General features: G+C 36.7%; 1 protein-coding gene across 1 annotated transcript in view; it reads right to left on the bottom strand.

The window, feature by feature from the left end:
* Positions 1-6494: 6494 nt before the first annotated feature.
* The window catches only part of HHAT (hedgehog acyltransferase), a 197241-nt gene continuing 184136 nt past the window's right edge, over positions 6495-19599 (bottom strand). Inside the window, 2 exon segments of the mRNA XM_087963324.1 lie at positions 6495-6651; positions 6653-6753. Coding sequence (XP_087819450.1) covers positions 6625-6651; positions 6653-6753 — 128 coding nt within the window. The 3' untranslated portion in view covers positions 6495-6624.

The following is a 19599-nucleotide window of genomic DNA, read 5'->3' as shown; positions in this document are numbered from 1 at the left end:
TTCTTTCCTTTTATTTTTACCCAAACACTAGCCACACTTTAAACCCAGCCATTTTAACATGTTTACAAACAACCCATATAAACAAGCCAGTGCTGCAAATTATACATCCCTAGAATTGTATAATAACACTTGGCCAACTCACCATTCGTGATTTCATACTTGTGTCTTGCACAATCTATTCTGTCATGACTTCAAATCTATTTGCTCAAGTCTTGAAAATGGCTAGGAAATGATGCCATATGGCTGCTGGAGGAAATCAAGAAACCGAAGGACTAAAGGAAGGGCCAAACTTCCTTTGAAGTGAAAAGTAACACTGCCCATTGATTTTTCTTAGTGGAAAATTGTAGACCATTCCCTCCTTTAACTTCTCTCCCAGCAAAAAAAAGGGGGCAAACTGTGCCAATATCAGTGGCAATGTGGACAACAATAAAACGCTTTGATGAACAGAAAATCCCAGTTATCAGCAAAACATATTTTGTGCTGACACTTTCATTAAAATGACTGGAAGAACATTCTACCATAATGTGCAAAGCCTCACTCTGCTTTCTGAAGCTTTGAACAGGAATGATGGAGTGATATTTAGAGCATTTCTGTCAGCATGCTGGCTTAAGAATGGGATTAGGCATTCCCAGTTTATACTGTATAGTCAATGCCTCCACCACTCATCCACCAGACCCCATTAAGCAGAGTGAAGTAGCTGACTTACACATCTAGATTTACACCAGCAAAATGTAGAGATGTTTTATTTAATGTTATATTTTTGCTATGATGAAAGAGGGAATGTACTGTTTAGCTGTCTGCCTCAGGTGCCTAAATAACTTGATCAACCTTGTGATGGGGAAGGAGGGAACAAAGGGAACATCCTGGGTATCCTACAGATGTTTAATTTACAAATTAATTAAAATTCATGTCATAGGAATTATCCCTACATCATTCTCAGGACATTTTAAGGAGAAGAATTCTATCAATGTGTGGATTTACAAATGTAATGGACTAACATGTTGAATACCAGCCTCCTGAAATCCAGTAGGGGTCTGCACCCAGTGCTTCAAATCCCACACAGATATGCACAGCATTTCTCCAACCTCCCAGGGCTTCTGCATCAGTCTGAAAGAAGAAAGAACAGCTGCTACTGTAAGCATATACCCATTAAAGTTAATTTGCTTTCTAAAGCTGCACCATCATTTTCCAGCTTTGCACAAAGGCCTAAAAACAACAGGCCACTTTAATGACTGTCAGAAAAAGGCTGTGCTCACAGGTTTAAAGCTGTTCTTTTGAGCCATTTTTGAAGAACGCACAGTGCCTTTCAGATCTGTTGAACTTCTGTTCTGAACTTCTGGCAGATACATTAGGATGTTCATGATCTGAAGCAGCTGTCATTAATTTTGCGATCTACGCTAAGCGATCCTGTATCACACCAGTTTCATACATGCTGATAAAGTATTCATTTTGTGATTTAGAAAACAAATACAATCCTACTAATTGGGATAAAATAACAATTTCACAAACATATGAATTTTATCAGAGATCTTCTCAAGCAGAGCAATCAATCAAATCTTATTCCACAATTTTGGATTGATTATCCAGTTATTTCCTTTAATGAGTAATGACCTTGTTGCTAAAAGTGGATTTTGCAGCCTTTTTATTCCTGCCATGAGATAATGTGATTTAGTAAGAATTAAATCCTTTGGTTATATCATTTCATTTATGTAATATAAAAAATAATAATCATTCAACATTGATATCTGTAGCTGAGGATAAATTGGCAAACATTCTTTTGAGTTAGATCTGATGCTTCAGAAAATATGGTCTCAGGGAGATAATCTATCAGAATTCATTCTTAAATCTAGAGCATAATTTGGAAAGAAACATTTTTGCTGAAAAAATTTCCATCAGTTGCATTAATACACACCCACACCCACTCCGAGATAGGGAATGGATGGGTGGATAGATAGATAGACAGACAGACAGATATAGACAGATGATGAGAGAGAGAGAGAGAGAGAGAGAGAGAGAGAGAGATGAGAGGGAGGGAGGGAGAGAGGGAGAGAGGGAGAGGGGGAGGAAGGGGGAGGGGAGAGAGAGAGAATTCCCCCAAATTTCTGTACAGCAATTTTTTAGAGATGAGCACAACTAGGGTCTACAAGCCAATTCCTCCAGATGGCCATGTAGATGTAATAGTGGAATTTTTTGAGTATGAGAATGGATGGACACTTTCAAAACATTGCATAACCCATAACCCATCTCACCTATCATATCTCATAACCCACCTATCATATCTCATAACAAGTAACAACCTTCTCTCTGGGACAAGGATCAGGAGGATCAAAAGGCATCAAAAGGGGGTCCTATTATAACTTATTCACTGATAAAAGAGGGCTAAGGAACATATCTCCAGTTTCCAAGATTCTGTAAGCTGTTTCCAGGCAATAAACCCGATTAATGAGACTTTACATTTCTTGATTGTGAACTGCTATTAGGGGTTTGACATCATTAGATGGTAGTCCAAGAGATGTTTGCTGAATATTGATGTGCTTAGCAAATCACACACAATTAAACAATACAGGCCATTTTATTAATGCTGCATTGATTAACAAAATAGTAAATCACAGTGGGAAATGATACTTATGCTCCCTTGTTGCAAGCAATTTATAGACCACAGATACCATAGATTGTCCATATGACTTTTCTCTGTGATTGCTTGCAACAAAAGATTTACAGACAGTGTGGATTAGGAAACTCTTTCCACAGTCCACTATGGGGAGGGGGGGCTGATGCTTGACTGAGTGGTCCTTATATATCTAATATATCTAATACCTATCCAAAATACACCCTTCCCAAAAACATTTTAGATATATCTCAATTGCAATCCACTCTTATTTGTCTTCCATGATCATGTTGTATCATTGACTGTGATCAGTTTAAAAATTAAGTTTTTGATCAGCATGAACATACCCAAGAAAAATGTTTCCTCTTTCTTATTAAAACACTCCCAGTATTTTACAAGAAAATGGGAAAATACAGGGATATTCTAGAGATACTAGTATAGTGTCTTTTAAAGACACCGATCATGGGTAGAACTGCCAGCAAGCAGAAGCCCAAACCCAAATAAACCAACTTTATAGTCCTTCCTTTCTTTTACTTCTAACATTTTTGATATTTGGGTTCTTTTAAATAATGTCCTAGAATTTGATTTATTTTCATTTTTTCTTTGTTCTTTCTCACAAAATTTTCCAGAGTTTTAACATATCATGTTTAGTAAATCTAATATGGGGAAATTGGTTTATTTGCATATCCCTTTTAATTATTAAGACATCAGCTGGTTTCTTTTATATGTTCAGTGTAACATCTTTTCCCATTGAAGGTTTTTCTGTGTTAAACTTAACAGTACAAATAGCATAAACATATATTTGTGTTGTTTTTTTAAAAAACCTATTTATTACTTATCTTACCTTCTCCAGAATAACTTATCAGGTCTTGGTTCATTTCCCTTCATTTCCCTTCAATTTGGAGTACAGCCAAATTTGGAGGGCATTTCAAGTGAATCACTGTAGCAAAACAAAATGGGAGGGAAGAATCTCTTGGATGCAGAGACCAGCATCAATCAGGATGCTAGAATGAGCTTATAAATCCCATGAAATATTATATTGTTCTTTTTTTAGTTCCTCTTCCTTTCCAGTAAATGCACCCTTTAAACATACTTAAGTTTAAACATAAAGTTTATATTTAAACCTGGTTCATTTCCCCCCTCCCACAATAAAATATGACTTCAAAGAATGACTGAGAAGGGTTTAATACAAAATATTTCAGTGCTAGCCAGCTACAAAATCCATTATCAGATACTACAGACTTTTTAGCTAGACTGGTTGAAATTGAAATGATAAATATGAGGCCACGCACAAACCAATTTTTGAATATTTTTCTATTCATCAGGAATCAAGTGACCTGAAGGGCAAAATGGACTGGGGAAAAATCAGGATGTATATAAGTGGAGATACAGTGAGGGGGAAAATGTTTTTAATGCTATTATTAGTATTTCAAGGGATTTTAAAGATTATATGCCTTTTTCCTTTGAGCTGTTTTAAGTAGATTAGTCAAACTAAGTGGATTTTAATTACCCAAGGTGAAACTGATCTGGGAGCAAAGCCTGACACCCATCTATAATTGAGGAAAGATTCATGAAAGCATGAATTAATTTGATTGTACCAATATGAGATAGTTGTTACAGAATGACATTTGCCATATGCTGGTGTATTGTCTCCTCACAAAGCACCATTAGGATACTGCAATTGATGGAAAGAATCTATTCTGTAGGGCTGAAAAAAGTCTGGGCAGACATTGGGAAGTACAATTTCCTATGTGTAGTGCAATATGAAATAGACTTTGAAACAAACATTCTGCCCTATTTTGTCTTGATGTAGTATACATAGATCTTTCTCACCAAGAAATATCCTAGTTCCTCAATGCACCTACCAGGACTTAGAATTATCATAGCAAATGCTGCCTCCCTACAGCTCATCTGTAATAAGATTTGGACTTTCTCTCCAAGATAGTTTTCTACACTCTGCCTTCTAATTAATTTTCAGTTGGTTCCATTGTTTTTGGATGAGAATTATTTCAAGAGTATAGAAACATGGAAGCACATTCATGTCACACTGAGTTGCAAATACATAATTTTTTTGTAAGAATGAACAGCACTGCTATGATTGATTGAACTGGAACTGAAAAGTGGTTTGTTTATCCATTCCTACTAGCAGGAGGAACTAAGTGACATCAATTGACAGTGGGCATCTATTCATTGCTCAACCCTGAACCCTGAAGAAATGTTATTGTTGTGATCAATTATGCATTTTGTTTGCTTCTAATATCCTATTTCCTATTTAACATCTATTGTGAAACTGACAATTTAAAAACAACATTCTTGATGTTTCATAGCTTTGGAACATCTGTTTGAAGATATTTTATATATAGAAACCAAACATCTGTAAAACATTTTAAGGGCCCACTACAGAATAATATTTCACTGCACTGAATGAAATGGCTTCTACCTAAGCTGGAGGTGTGAATCTATAGAACTTTCATACTTGCTCTTTTTCTGTTTTGGCAGAAGACTTCTTCAGAAAGATATATGACATTGGTTATGAATGTGTGGGCTATCATTAACAGAAATATAAGCAAAACCTTTCAAAGAACTGTGTCAAGGAAATATTACTGTTTACTGAAGACCAATTGCCAAATCGATGAATATATCCAAAATCTGAATCCAAGAGATGTATATAATGAACCTTTACCTTTCCAACCTCTCATATGGACTGAATAAGCCCAATGTATTACTTCTAGGAATTCCATTGATATTTTTCCTTAAAGAAACACAATGTCACTGAAATTCTTAGATATACAGTATCTTACACCAACCTTGGCAACTTTAAGACTTGTGGACTTCAACTCCCAGAGTGCCTCAGCCAACTTTGCTGAATTAAAGCTGGCTGAGGAACTCTGGGAGTTGAAGTCCACAAGTCTGAAAGTTGCCAAGGTTGGAGACTCCTGTCTTACACTGTTATGTGAGGAAAGGAGATTCACATATAAAAAGAACAAAACCGAGTCATTTTGGACATCCAAAGTCACTCTGGATAGTGAGATGGGCAATGCTTAAATGTAATAAATAAACAAATAAATAAATAAATCTTCAGATCCATTATCCTGTCTTAGAGGAAAGGCTGTTCCATGGGGAAAAGACTGCTTGTTTATGCTTTACAGAACTCATTGACTTGTTTTCAAATAATCTTTCACAAATTATTATTTTTAATTAATATCCTGTTATATATGTTTTCCCCTTCATACTATCCTCTTAGTTCCAATCATATTTTGGGTTGCTTGTCAAAATCATTCATTCATACATATACTTGCAACATGAATGAACAGGTAACCATGCATGCATTTAAAAAAAATGCAAATACATTCAACATCTTAAAAGCATATGTAAAATTGTAACTAGGTCTAAACATATTATTTCCAACATTTCTAGAATGAAAGGTGAGGTCCAATGGAATATATTTTTACTGCTGGAATTTTTATCAGTACAACAAGATTTTTGTGGGGCAGAGAGAAGATGAGTGGCTGTGTTGTCTCTTCTGAAGTCTTCTATATCTTCAGTGTTTCATTTTACTTTTTGAAGGATTGAGGAAACCACCCAAAAAGATTTGAACTGGTAGATGGGGAACCAGTAAAGGAAAGGTTTATTGCAAGCAATTTTGGATTTCATTAAAAGTTCTTATTTGAAAGTTATTTATGGGACTCTTCTGAAAGGGGGAAGACAAATGTTATAGATTCATTGCTATTGTTTTTCATCATTGTGGCTAAATTACAAAAATTTCCTAAATACACATCACTTTGTTACAAACACAATTTCCTTATAAATAGAAACTTTGGAAACAAATATATATAAAACTAGTTATATTTTACAGAATTGATATAAAATCAAATATTACAATGTCTTTTAGAAACCAGAATGTCTTTATTTTATGTTGCCTGGTTTTCCTTGTTGTGGAATTCATATACGACCAGATATTGATTCTCCTGAAAAACTGAAATGTTGTTGTATCGATGAAGAAATGAATGTCTGTGTCAAAATTCCACTATCCTTTCTTTTAAGGACAGGACGGTTAACTTTGGTGCGTGTATGTTGCCACTCAATCCCAACATTAGAGTAACAATATAAGATTCCAACAACAGACAATGTTGCCCAGGGCCAACCTGTAAAAAAAGAAAGAGAGAGAGAGAGAGAGGGAGGGAGGGAGAGAGAGAGAGAGAATGCATAAATTCCTACTGTCCTTATTTGAAACAAAAGGCAGAGCTAGTAAACATAATTAAGCTAAAACCTGTATCTACATAACATGAATCAGGTGAGGCTTCATTTAAGGCATGAAAGTCAATTAAACGTACTATTAATTGTCCTTCAATTTTTTTAAAAATCAATACTGATTACAGCTGCCAAATATTTTTTTCTAAAAGGGGCTGCTGTTAAATGATAAATCTACAGGACAAGAAGAAGCAACCTAATTTTGCCTTTAAAAATCATGATATCCTCCTTCCTTCAGGTCATATTATTCAGAATCAAGTTGGAATTGCCTCTAGTTGAGATGGGCAGCATGTAAGTTAAACTAACAAACAAGTCATTTACCGTATATTTCCTCTCAAAACTTCATCTAGATTAGAAGGCTGCCCTGGAATTAAGCTTACTGTCACTTCAGTATCTGGCCTAAGATCACACTTCTAGATCTGAATGTCTATGGAGATTCTCAGTCATCCAAGTATCTGAAATATCTAAATTGTTCCTTTAAATTTTTGATTCTGTTTTCTACTTCTGCTAGTAATTCATTAAACAGTTTTAAAACCTGTAAGTTGCTTTGAGACTCCTTTGGACTATAAATTATTTAATTAAATTGTTTTGATTGTTCCAATTTAATAATCTTTGTAGCAACGCTAAGCAAAGCTTCTGAACATTATGAACAGTCGGTAATGTATGGTTTACCTCCAGCCTGCTCTTAATACCAGGCAGAATGAAGTTGTAGAGGACAAGAAAGCATGTGAGTGCTTCATTATTTTGTAACTAATCTGCTTACAGTTAAGTAAAGGTTAAAACTATTGCATGGCTGCAGTGGTGGGATTCAGATAATTTAACAACTGGTTCTCTACCCTAATGATTTCTTCCAACAACCAGTTCACCAAACTGCTCAGAAAGTTAACAACCAGTACTCTGGAAGTGGTGCGAACTGGCTGAATCCCACCACTGCATGGCTGCCTACTCAGAAGTAGGCAATCTTTTTAGTACACTAAACTTTGTCATTTGTTTGTGAGCCGGGAAAGAAAACTAAATTCAATTTAATTTAAAAGCAATTGAAGTTATGTTAATCAAATGGAGTCAGTATGATTACTCTCTCCATTCTTCAATAATTTATCATCCTGACACAATCAATTTGGAGCACTTTTGGGAGAATGTCTGCAGGCTACCCCAAAGTTGTAGGAAATTGCACAAAGCCATGAGCTGTGTATCCCTTAGCAAACATTCTGCCTTCTAAAGAATTTGAGGAAAGAAAAAAAACCAGCCATGACAATTTCCTATTCTAATTATAGCCAAGATTAGGGAAATCTTTTTCCCCTGGAGTATTAAAATTATGTTAAACAAGAAAGATGCATGAATCTCTATACACTAATAAAGTAATAAAACAGGCATTTGCCTGTTTTATTCACTTTACTCAACTATGCAAGTTTAATAGATAACGGAATTTGACTCCAGACTGAAATAATGACAATTAGACAAAGACAAATTCTAAGCTTTTATACAGTTGCCTCCTTTCCAGCATTTCTTCCCTTCAAGGCTATAGAAGACCCGCCACATATTAGTTAGAATTATATATAAGGCTTTTCTAAAAACTGTTGACCAAAACGTTTATCAAAAGCCATTAAAGAAGTTAGCAACCAAAGCAGAAAGGGGGAAACCTTTTAATGGACTGTAAGTTAAAAAAAAAAAAAAGGAAAGTAGAGAATAAGAATAAATGCTTTTTCCCTCCCTGGGAGAAATAAGCAGTAGTTCTTCCCAAGAATGTGATGGGTTGATTTTTTTAAAAATGTGCTTCTCAATGAACTAAAAATAGTACTAAAATAAAGAGATGGCAAAGGTTCCTTATCCTACCAAATTGTTCAGGTTATTAAAATAAAAGTTTGTAAATCTCTCCAAGAACCTCTGCAAAGAGGATTATTAATCCCTTGATGAATGTAGCAATCTATGTATGCAAAAAAAGAATAGTTAAAGCCACCAGTTTAGCAATTGGCAGTATCCCATCAGTTGATAGGACTGATCCATTAGACTTATTTATGTAATTGAATTGACATGAAATCAATTCATCAGACATGCCACCTCACAGCCTTTCTTTAGTTGTCTCTTTCATCTTCCTCTGAATGGAAAACATCGTCCAAAAAAGATAAAGCGTGGAGTGAATCAATCAGGTGACTTTTCTGACTTTGGCAATCCCCTAAGACTTTAGAAGGAATTTAAGCAAAACAAACTTTTTTTAAAAAATAATTCTCTGGATGAAAGAGTGGGAGGATGTACAAACACACACACAAAGGATGTGGGGCTCAAACAGCAGAATGATAAATGTAGTCCATTTTAGACCAATATATCATTATAGGTTTGCTTGCCCAGATCTGCAAGGACTAAATGTTTTGCATATGGCAAAAGCACTCTTGAAATAACTGATGCTGATGCAGGGGTCGTGCAGTCTTGTGTTCTGATTATAGAGAAAGGTACATGATGTCATACAAACATTATCAAGATATAAATGTTTTGGAGACATCATCTTAGTTTTTCTCCATATGTTATGTCTCCTGTTCTTCCCTCAAACTAGGACCAGAACACTTTTCCTACCTGAAATGCTAAAAATGTTTTCGTGTGCAAAATCCAAAGAAAGAGCTGTACCTTAACAAATTATGCGGTAGGTGGTCAACTTAATGTGCAATTATACATGAAGGTAAGGTAGTCTCAGATTGTATTTTGCTGGGTACTTTGTCTGGATGTATTCACTAAACTGGGCTCTACAGTAGAGACGGCAGACAGAATATATATATTTAAAAACAAATAATAATTTCAGGTTTCATAATAACCTTTTGTACCTTTCCCCAGAGGTGGGATTCAGCCAGTTCGGGCTGGTTCGGGTGAACTGGATGTTAAATTTACATCTGGTTTGCCGAACCAATAGTTCAACTAACCAGCTGGCCCTGCCCACCCTGCCCTTCCCCTCCCAGGAGTTTCCACGTGATCCATTTTGGATGCAGGTAAGTGGAGAGTCTGCGCGGAGGCTCTGGGAGGGAGAAAAATGGCCCTCCCAAAGTTCCGGATATATTGATATATTGATTCTGGAAACAGGCCTGTTTCTAGCTTCTGAAGGGCCTCTGGAGCCCAGGAAGGCCATTTTCCAGAGGCCCGAGGGAAGTCTCCAGACTCTGGGGAAGGCAAAAAATGGCCTTCCCTGAAGTTCTGGAAGTCCAGAAACGGGCCTGTTTCCAGGTTCTTGAGGGCCCCCGGAGCCCAGGGGAGGCTGTTTTCACCCTCCCAGAGGCCCGAGGAAAGCCTCTGGACTCTGGAGAAGGTGAAAAACAGCCCTCCCAGAAGTTCCAGTAGGCCATCCCACCATGACCATGCCACCCAGCAACCGAGCACAGAACTGGTTGTTGGGACTTTTTAATCCCTTCCCTGCCTTTCCCCCTTAAATGATACTGAAAAATTAGTGAGCATGCTGGGAGGCTAGGCAGCAGGAAGACAAAGTGACAAAATCAGCAAAGTGACAAAACAGATCTTGGAGAGGTAGAGGAAGAACAGAGAATCATGCTTTGTTCCCAGGCAGACAACTGTTTCATTTAGCACAATATTTTCAACTGACTGACAGAGCTCTTTAAAGTTTCAGATCAGTTTTTTTCCAATTCTACGTGGATATGCTAAAGATTGAATTTGAGACATGCTTGTAAAAGCACAGGGTCTCATTATTGAGCTATGACAGGCTTGATTATTTCACTTGGTACAATTTCTTTCTTGGTTTTCCCAGCAAAAATAAAGAGGTGGTGGGGGGAGAAGGTGCTTATTTATTTAAAAGGACCTCTGCTAAAAGGGTTATTAATCCCTTGATGAATGTAGTAATCTATGTGTGCCAAAAAAAACAGCTAAAACCACCAGTTAGCAAACAGTTGATAGGAAGAACCATATCCTCCACCAGGTAACTAGATACCGTGTTTCTCAGAAAATAAGACCGAGTCTTATTTTCCTTTAGACTTGAAATTAAGCACTTTGAGCTTATTTTTGAGGGGTCTTACTTTTTTTTGAGGTGCAGCAGGCCAGACTCGGTGACCTGCACCTGCCGTGGATGCACCGTCATCTCCATTCCAAACCTTCAGCGTTTGGAATGGAGGCTTTTTGGTGAATGGGAAGAAAATGGGGAGGAAGATTTTGCCGCCTGTCATCCTTTCCTCAGTCTGTGCTGAGTTTGAGGAATGGATGACAGGCAGTAAAAAACCCCTTCCCCATTTTCCTCCCGTTTGCCAAAAAGCCTCCCATAACCCTCCCAAAAAGAGGGAAAAAGCAAAGCAACTGGCTGCAGAGCTGCCGGCTTTGGGGAAGCCGTCCAACAAGCAGAAGTGCTGCGCTCAGGAAGAGAAGGGCAAAAGCGGTATTTGCACTGCCCCAAGGGGCCAGCAGGCTGAAGCTGCAGCCGGACAGTTGCCTCCTCTCCATGCCACCACTCATGCTGGCCACGCCCATCCCCTTGGGCTTATTTTGGGGGTAGGGGTAATATTAGGCCCAACCCTGAAAATTATTATGGGCTTATTATTGGGGTGCATCATGTTTTCGGAGAAACATGGTAGATGTTGGGGTAAAACCTTTTCTCCCCTAGGAAGTATGAATATGATTATTCTGGCTGATTTGGAATATGGGCTCATGGGTAATGGGGTTATTTTTCTCAGAACCTGAGAGACAAGCAATGCATCATGTATGTATTTATTCATAAATAGGTTCTAGTTTTACACTCAGAAAAATCTGTAGAAGACTACAGCCAAGTGTTCTGCTCTATGTCTGCACTGACTTAAGGTTGACTTTAAGAAGATAATGTGTATTCATATTTAGGAGAGATGACCTGCCTCTGGAAAAAGATAGCAGAATACAAACTATTGTTTAGATTTAGACCAAATTAGAATAATAATAGCCTTCCCCTCTCCAGGAGACAGCCCAAGGCAAGACATTACACAACCCTTTCTAGAATGAATTAATAAAGTTCACTCCCTAGTTCAAAAAATGATCAGGACAGTCAGAGTCAATAGTACAAATCTATTCAGAAAAAAAGCATTTCTATACTTAGACATTTTTGCCCAAGAGGACCACAAGATTGAGCGGTGTAAGGCTTTATGGATGAATGAACCATAGCAAATGACCTATTCTATGTTGATTAAAAGTTTTGTATATTTTGTTAATTAGCTTGAATAAAATGGTAAGCAAAACAAATAAAAAAAAAACTGTAGCCTAGACATTACCCTGTCTATTGGTTTAAAGAAATCTGTTTTTGTATTATTTAAGTTAACTCCTTACAAACGCATGTTATAGAAATCTAGTAATGTTCCAGTAAAGCACCTGAGGAGACAGGAAGGAGAAAACATAATGTACCAAACAGGTACAAACATAATGCACCAAACATTGTGCAGTAAAGGATAGGAGATATTCCTGCTTTCCTGATTACTACAGGAAGGTATAGATTTGGTTCATTTATGAAGTTGCTTTATATTGAACCAGTATTCTAATTACTGATTACTAATTCAATCTGTCCACTGAAATGGGCAAAGGATATCCATTTCTTCAAACACGTTTTCCCCAGCACATTTTATTTCCTTTAAGTGGAGGTGCTGGGAACAGAAGCAACATCAAGAACCATGTCTAGAAACAAGCTGACCCATTAAATCTGCATGAATCAGTTCCTCATTACTGCCCCAAAATTCAAGTAATAACAATGCTAGCCAGGTAATTCAGATATCCCTGTTCTGTTTGCCTATCAAAGCTAATCTCTTTTTGTAACAAGAGAGAACTAGTCACTGGGCCATGCAGTTAACAAAGGAAAAACAGGAATCAGCACTGCTGCAATGGAGAGTCTCAGCTCTCATTCGAATGCAACAGGCAAAGAATGTATGGCATTTGAATGAGAGCTTGAATTTTCCTGCACTGCAGCATCTTTGGAATAAATATATACAAGTGAATTCTGTTTGAATTGTTTTAAGAGGATGTTACTCTCAACTCTCCCTTAAGATTTCCAGTGTATTAAATAAAAGGCATAAGGAAAAAATAGATAAAACTGTTCTGAACTGGACCCATAAAGCAATATTCAATAGGCGTATGTATTTATTTTTTAACAAAAGAGAAAGAAACCATGAAAAAAGGAATGGAATGACCGTTTATGCTGTTCTTTAAACATCTCCTAAAGTTTTTTCAGTAAATGCTGTCTCATTCCAATATTGCCTATTTTTGCACTTATTCTCAAAGGCCTCGAGCTGAAATCTTTGCATCACCAAGTAGTCTGATCTTAACTGGTGATGTTGCTCTGCCACTGAACTACAAAATCTTTGAACTGGTTTAGCAGTTATTTTAGTTCCTGGATTAAACAATAAGCATAGCAATTCTCTTCAACATCAACATTCTCTGATATTTCTGGAAGCCTTGCCAGCAAGAGACCAGCTGAGTGAAAACAGGAAAGAAAAGCTTGCTCAGAATTATTGTCTTTCAGGCTTCATGTTGTTTCCTGAATTGACAAAGCTGTATCTCTGATTTCAAAGGGAAAGACTAAAACTTCTCCAGGGAGCCATAGGAGTGCAATTTAAAAGTTTGATGAACTGGTAGAATCCACTTTTAAAGTATTTGCTATAATAGCATAGCAAAGTATAACTTTATTGATTAGTCAGTTGACCATATGAAGAAGCATCAGCTACAATATAAAAGAATATGATAAGATAAACAACTTTATCTTGCCTCCAGAAGTTATGAATGCTCCAACTTGGAAGATTTTAAGAAGAGATTGGACAACCATTAAGGTTTCCTGCCTGAGCAGCGGGTTGGACTAGAAGACCTCCAAAGTCCCTTCCAACTCTGTTACTCTATTCTATTCTAAATGTAAAGGTCAGAAGACATAAAATAAGAGTAAAATAAGATAAAAATAGAAGAGTGAGATAAAATAGTGCAATAAAGAGTACAGAAAAACAAGATGAATACAAGCATACAAAACAATATGTTTTTAGATGAATGCATCAACTTTACATACAACCTCAATATGTTCTGTAAATTGTGTCCATAGCTGAACAGGTCTGACTATAGACTTAGCAGTTCTAATTACTTTGTATGTGTTTGTATCTGAAGGAACTTTACTCAGGTAAGTTATCATCCCAATGTGTAGTTCTGTCAAATAGTCATGTGCAAGTACTGAGTCCTGGCTGGCATGTATAGGTGACCTTGAATAAGATGTGCACAATGTCTTTTATTTCTGGAGCTCCATAAACACATGTTCTCTCTACTGTATCACTTGGCAGAGTCATTATATTTAAAAACAGAATCCAGCTGTGCAAATGTTGCTCTGGTAATGACCATCCTATGGTATTGACTCAGACCCTTTGTCGGGGATTTTTCTGTTTGAAAAGTAATTTTATTCTTGGCCAGTCACTTCAATAACCTGAAGTTTTAATGAAAAGAAGGACTAGGGGTGACATGAAAGCACTGTTCCAATATCTCAATCAACAATCAATTGTAGTATTTTGTAACAGCATTACATCTTTTTTTTTTCAAATAAAATCTAAGTTCAGAGCATTAAAGATGAAGGGATGCCATGTGTTTCAGTCACTTTACATTTAATATTGCTGATAGATGTGGATGTTAAAAAGGTATCTTACTAATATCTACTACAATTTTTAATATGGAGAAATTTTATTAGAGTGCATGTTAAATCATACATGCACACACACGCACACACACACTATATCTCATGTTCTATTTGTGGATAACAGTGGATTTTGACTACCATATAGTATTTTGTGTATAAACTGCCACTTTGGTGGGAGTAACAACATGAATCTTTGGTGTATAGTCATGCTGGGCATATGACAACAGAAAATGTCTTTGGACAATGCTGGCTCTCTCGGCAAGAAATGGAGATGAAATTCATGCCCCAGACTTGCACATAACTGAACAGGAAACATTTACTTTTTTATTCTTCAGTTAAATAAAAGAGCAGAATTATTTTTGTTGTTGTTGTTGCTAGACTCAACAATCATCTTTTCATGCTGCTGACTAAAGGTGACATTTGATTCCAAAGTTTATTTTCTCGTTTTAATGTTCCACACAATTAAAAAACACTCACTCGAGCTATATAAACCATCAAAGATGTGTGTGCTACTGCCAGAGCTAGAAACAGTCCAGCAATTAACAGATAACAGATAATCAGAGTTGGAAGGGACCTTGTAGGTCATCTAGTCCAACCCCCTGCCCAGGCAGGAGACCCTACACCATTTCTGACAAATGGCAGTCCAATCTCTTCTTGAAAGTTTCAACTGATGGCGCTCCCACAACTTCTGAGGGCAAGCTGTTCCATTGGTTGATTGTTCTCACTGTCAGAAAGTTTCTCCTTGTTTCCAGATTAAATCTCTCCTTGTTCAGTTTCCATCCATTATTCCTTGTCTGGCCTACAGGCGCTTTAGAAAATAGCTTGACCCCTTCCTCTCTGTGGCAGACCCTCAAATATTGGAAGACCGCTATCATGTCTCCCCTGGTCCTTCTCTTTACTAGACTAGCCAAGCCCAGTTCCTGCAACCATTCATTGTATGTTTTAGCCTCCAGTCCCCTAATCATCCTGGTTGCTCTTCTCTGTACTTTTTCTAGAGTCTCAACATCTTTTTTATAATGTGGTGAACAAAACTAGGTGTGGTCTTACTAAGGCTTTATAGAGCGGTATTAGTACTTCCCTTGATCTTGACTGTATCCCTCTGTTAATACAACTTAGGATTGCATTAGCTTTTTTGGCTGCTGTTGCACACTGCTGGCTCATATTTAGCTGGTTGTCCACTAAGACTCCAAGATCCCTTTCACAGTTACTGCTATTGAGCCTGGTTTCACCCAGTCTACATGTGTACTTTTGGTTTTTCTTGCCTAAGTGTAGGACTTTACTTTTCTCTATATTGAATTTAATTTTATTAGATATGGCCCAGTGTTCTAGTCTGTCAAGATCCATCTGGATCTTGAGCCTATCTTCTTGGGTGTTAGCTATTCCTGCCAGCTTAGTATCATGTGCAAATTTGGTAAGTTCCCCTTCTAGTCCCTCATCTAAGTCGTTCATGTAGATATTGAAGAGTACTGGGCCTAAGACGGAACCTTGTGGCACCCCACTGCTTACTTCCCTCCATGTAGACTTAGACCCATTAAGGACTACTCATTGAGTACGGTTTGCCAGCCAGTTGCGAATCCATCTAGTGGTGGTGCTATCTATTCCACTTTTTTCTAGCTTTATTTATTTATTTATTTATTTATTTATTTATTTATTTATTTGATTTGATTTGATTTGTCAATCACTTACAAGCTAATAGGTATAAATATATACATAGTTATGAATACATGAAATGGGTACATATAAGAAAAATAAAAGAAACAATAGGACAGGGATGTTAGGCACATTGGTGCGTTTATGCACGCCCCCTACAGACCTCTTAGGAAAGGGGTGAGGTCAATAGTAGACAGTCTAAGGTTAAAGTTTTTGGGGTTTGGGGAAGAAAACACAGAGTCAGGTAGAGTATTCCAGACATTGACCACTCTGTTGCTGAAGTCGTATTTCCTGCAATCAAGTTTAACCTTGAGTTTGTATCTATTGTGTGCTCTTGTGTTGTTATGGTTGAAGCTGAAGTATTCAATGACAGGTAAGTCATTGCAATGTATGATTTTATATACCATACTTTGATCAGACTGAAGATGGCATAATTCAAGGTTTTCTAGATCTAGAATTTCAAGTCTGGTGGCATAAGGTATTCTACAATGAGTAGAGGAGTGGAGAACTCTTCTTGTGAAATATTTCTGGACTTTCTCAACTGTGCTAATATCAGATACGTAATGTGGGTTCCAGACTGATGAGCTGTATTCGAGTATTGGTCTAGCAAATGTTTTGTATGCTTTAGTTAGTAGTGTGATATTACCAGAGAAAAAGCTACGTAGGATTAGGTTAACAACTCTTAATGCCTTTTTGGCTATGTAGTTACAGTGGGCTCTAGCACTTAGATCATTAGAGATCTAATTAATTAATTAATTAGAGATCTAAGAAGTAGGTTGTGGTCTACTTTGTTGAATGCCTTGCTGAAATCTAAATGTATTATGTCCACAGTATTTTGCTGGTCTACTAATTTAGTCACTGTGTTGAAGAATGAATTAAGATTGGTTTGACATGATCTGTTTTTAACAAACCCGTGCTGACTGCTATTTATTACTTTACTTGTTTCTAGATGTTGGCAGATCTGTTTTTTTATTATCTTTTCCAGTATCTTCCCGGGTATTGATGTTAGGCTAATTGGTCTATAGTTTCCTGGGTCTGTTTTTTTCCCTTTTTTGAAGATGGGAACCACATCAGCTCTTTTCCAGTCCTCTGGTAGTTCCCCGGTGCTTCAGGATTTTTGAAAGATATGGTGCAGTGATTCTGAAATGACCTCTGCCAGCTCCTTTAAAACTCTGGGATGTAATCCATCAGGTCCCGGTGATTTGTTTTCATCAAGATCAGACAAGTGTTCTCTTACTATTTTTTTGCTTATTTTAACTTTTATTTCTGGTCTGTCTTTTACAGTTATGTTTTTGGTGGATGTTGCAGAAGTTTGGGATTGTTTTCTCCTCCCCTTTTTTAGTGACAGGCAATAGATCATCAGGAGGTTTCAAGGCAGGAAGCACATCAGAAATAGCCAGCCTAAAATCCAGTGCTCAGCTTGCCCCCAAATAAGTGATGTTTTTTTTTTTTTTGCTTTGTCAGAGAGCTAAGCTGCTAGAAGAAGATTTCTTGCAAGAACAATGTCTTGCTGTCATTATTTTTCTTTATCCAGCCTTAAGAGGTATGTACAAATTAATGCAAGACAGGCTGCAGAGCAAGTGGGATGCAGAGTAAAGTGGGATGCTTAAAGGTTTCCATTAAGATTTCCAGAGCTTTTTGATAAAGTCAGGTTTAAACAGCTACTGGGGTAAATTGATTTATGGAAGCGAGGAGACTATTTCCCATCAGTCTGTTATCAATAATGTTTTTTCTGCAGAATGAGAAAGTTCCAGACAACGCTCTGTGTGTGTGTGTGTGTGTGTGTGTGTGAATAGCGACTGGTATTCAGATGCTTTAAAATTTGTTTTTTTGATTTGCATTTGTTGTAATATTCAACTGAACATGTACATTTAAATTTTATTCCAGCATTTTATTATTATTATTAGTAATTTATTAATTTATTAATTATTTATTATTATTATTATTATTATTATTATTATTATTATTATTATTATTATTATTATTATTATTATTATTATTATTATTTTAATCAACACTGGTGGTTAGCATCAGGAACTGGTTTACTTCTCACTGCCCAAAAGATATCACCGGTGCTCATTTGCTTCTGACATTTTAAGACAATTTTAGTTCAAACATTTTCAATGGCAATGCCAAAAGTGATGAGATTTATAACATTATGCAGCCAATAGTTCAAACTGACTACATCAGAGAAGTAGACATAAATATAATCAAATACTAATTATTTAATAGGAATAAAGCTATTAAATTGAATAGTTTGGTTAAGGTTTTTAGAAATGAATGGCAGGATAGAAGTTATTTGGCAGCATGATGGACACTTAAGGTATGGCTCTGCCCCAAATGGCATGGACTGTGGCGTGAATCTCAGCACTTTGTCTATGAAGATCTGTGTAAACGGTCATGGAATTCTGCCATCCACTCCAGTTTGCACTGCCTTAATGAAACTGAGGGGCAACCTAGGCCCAAAGCCAGCTGGGGTCCTTGAGCCAGTCACTTTCTCTCAGCCCTGGGAAGGAGACAATGGCAAACAACTTTTAAAAAACCTTGACAAGAAAACTGCAGAAACTCATCCAGGCAATCACCAAAAATCAAATTCAACTGAATGGGAAAAAATATATATATTCAAATTTATAAGGTCAAACAAATAACATGCTTTAGAGAACACATTTGTTATTATTTCCTTTAAAAGGCTTTGCAAACATATTGTAATGCAAGAGTATCCAGATAAAATTGGTCTCTAGCAAGCAAACCAAATCACAAAATTCTGTAAAACTGCATATTTATATATCCATTCAAATGCTGAAATAAGAATCTTGTTATAATAACCACAGCTATATCATATTTGGAGAGAATGAACAGGTAAGAGATGCCAACCCCTTTGGGGGCCTGAAGCATTTAAGAAGCATGGAATTCCCCTTGGTCTTCTGAAATGAAATATTTCTGTTTGTTATCTCAGACTTCTCTCTCCAAGCAAGAGCTAGTTCTCAGACTGAGAATTTTTACTCAATGAGGCCATATTCCATGTGGAAATTGCAATTTCAAAGCTGTTTGGATGCTTTGCACAGGCTTCTGGGTTTTGAATAACATAATATTTCTAACTTCTCAATTATTGGTATTTCCTATCCAGGTTATGCTAAAAAAAAAGGCATAAAGCTATGTGTACAGCAAATGTGAGATGACTCCTTTCTCCTTTCTTCATGTTTTATTTGCTATTTGTATACATCATGTGGGTATTTGAATGAATCAGGAACCTACTGAAGAGAGTCCATGAGGTCAGTAATCAGATAAATCTTAATAATTTGGGCTGTCTTTATATAGGCTTCAAATTATGCTTTCTCTCTCTCCATTGTATACATGTGTATATATACATACACATACACACTGTATGTCTGTGTGTTTCTTATAATTTATTAAAGCACCTATGTACAACTTTTAATTTAATCTCATAAATACACTTGTGTACTTATAGGCATCATCTACACTTTTGACA

The sequence above is a fragment of the Notechis scutatus genome, chromosome 1 (assembly GCF_049901735.1).
Source record: "Notechis scutatus isolate UNSWTSFEM ecotype Mainland chromosome 1, rNotScu1.2, whole genome shotgun sequence".
In the NCBI taxonomy this organism is placed as follows: domain Eukaryota; kingdom Metazoa; phylum Chordata; class Lepidosauria; order Squamata; family Elapidae; genus Notechis; species Notechis scutatus.
Note: the sequence above shows the minus strand (reverse complement) of the source record. Positions and strands in the feature narration are given on the sequence as shown.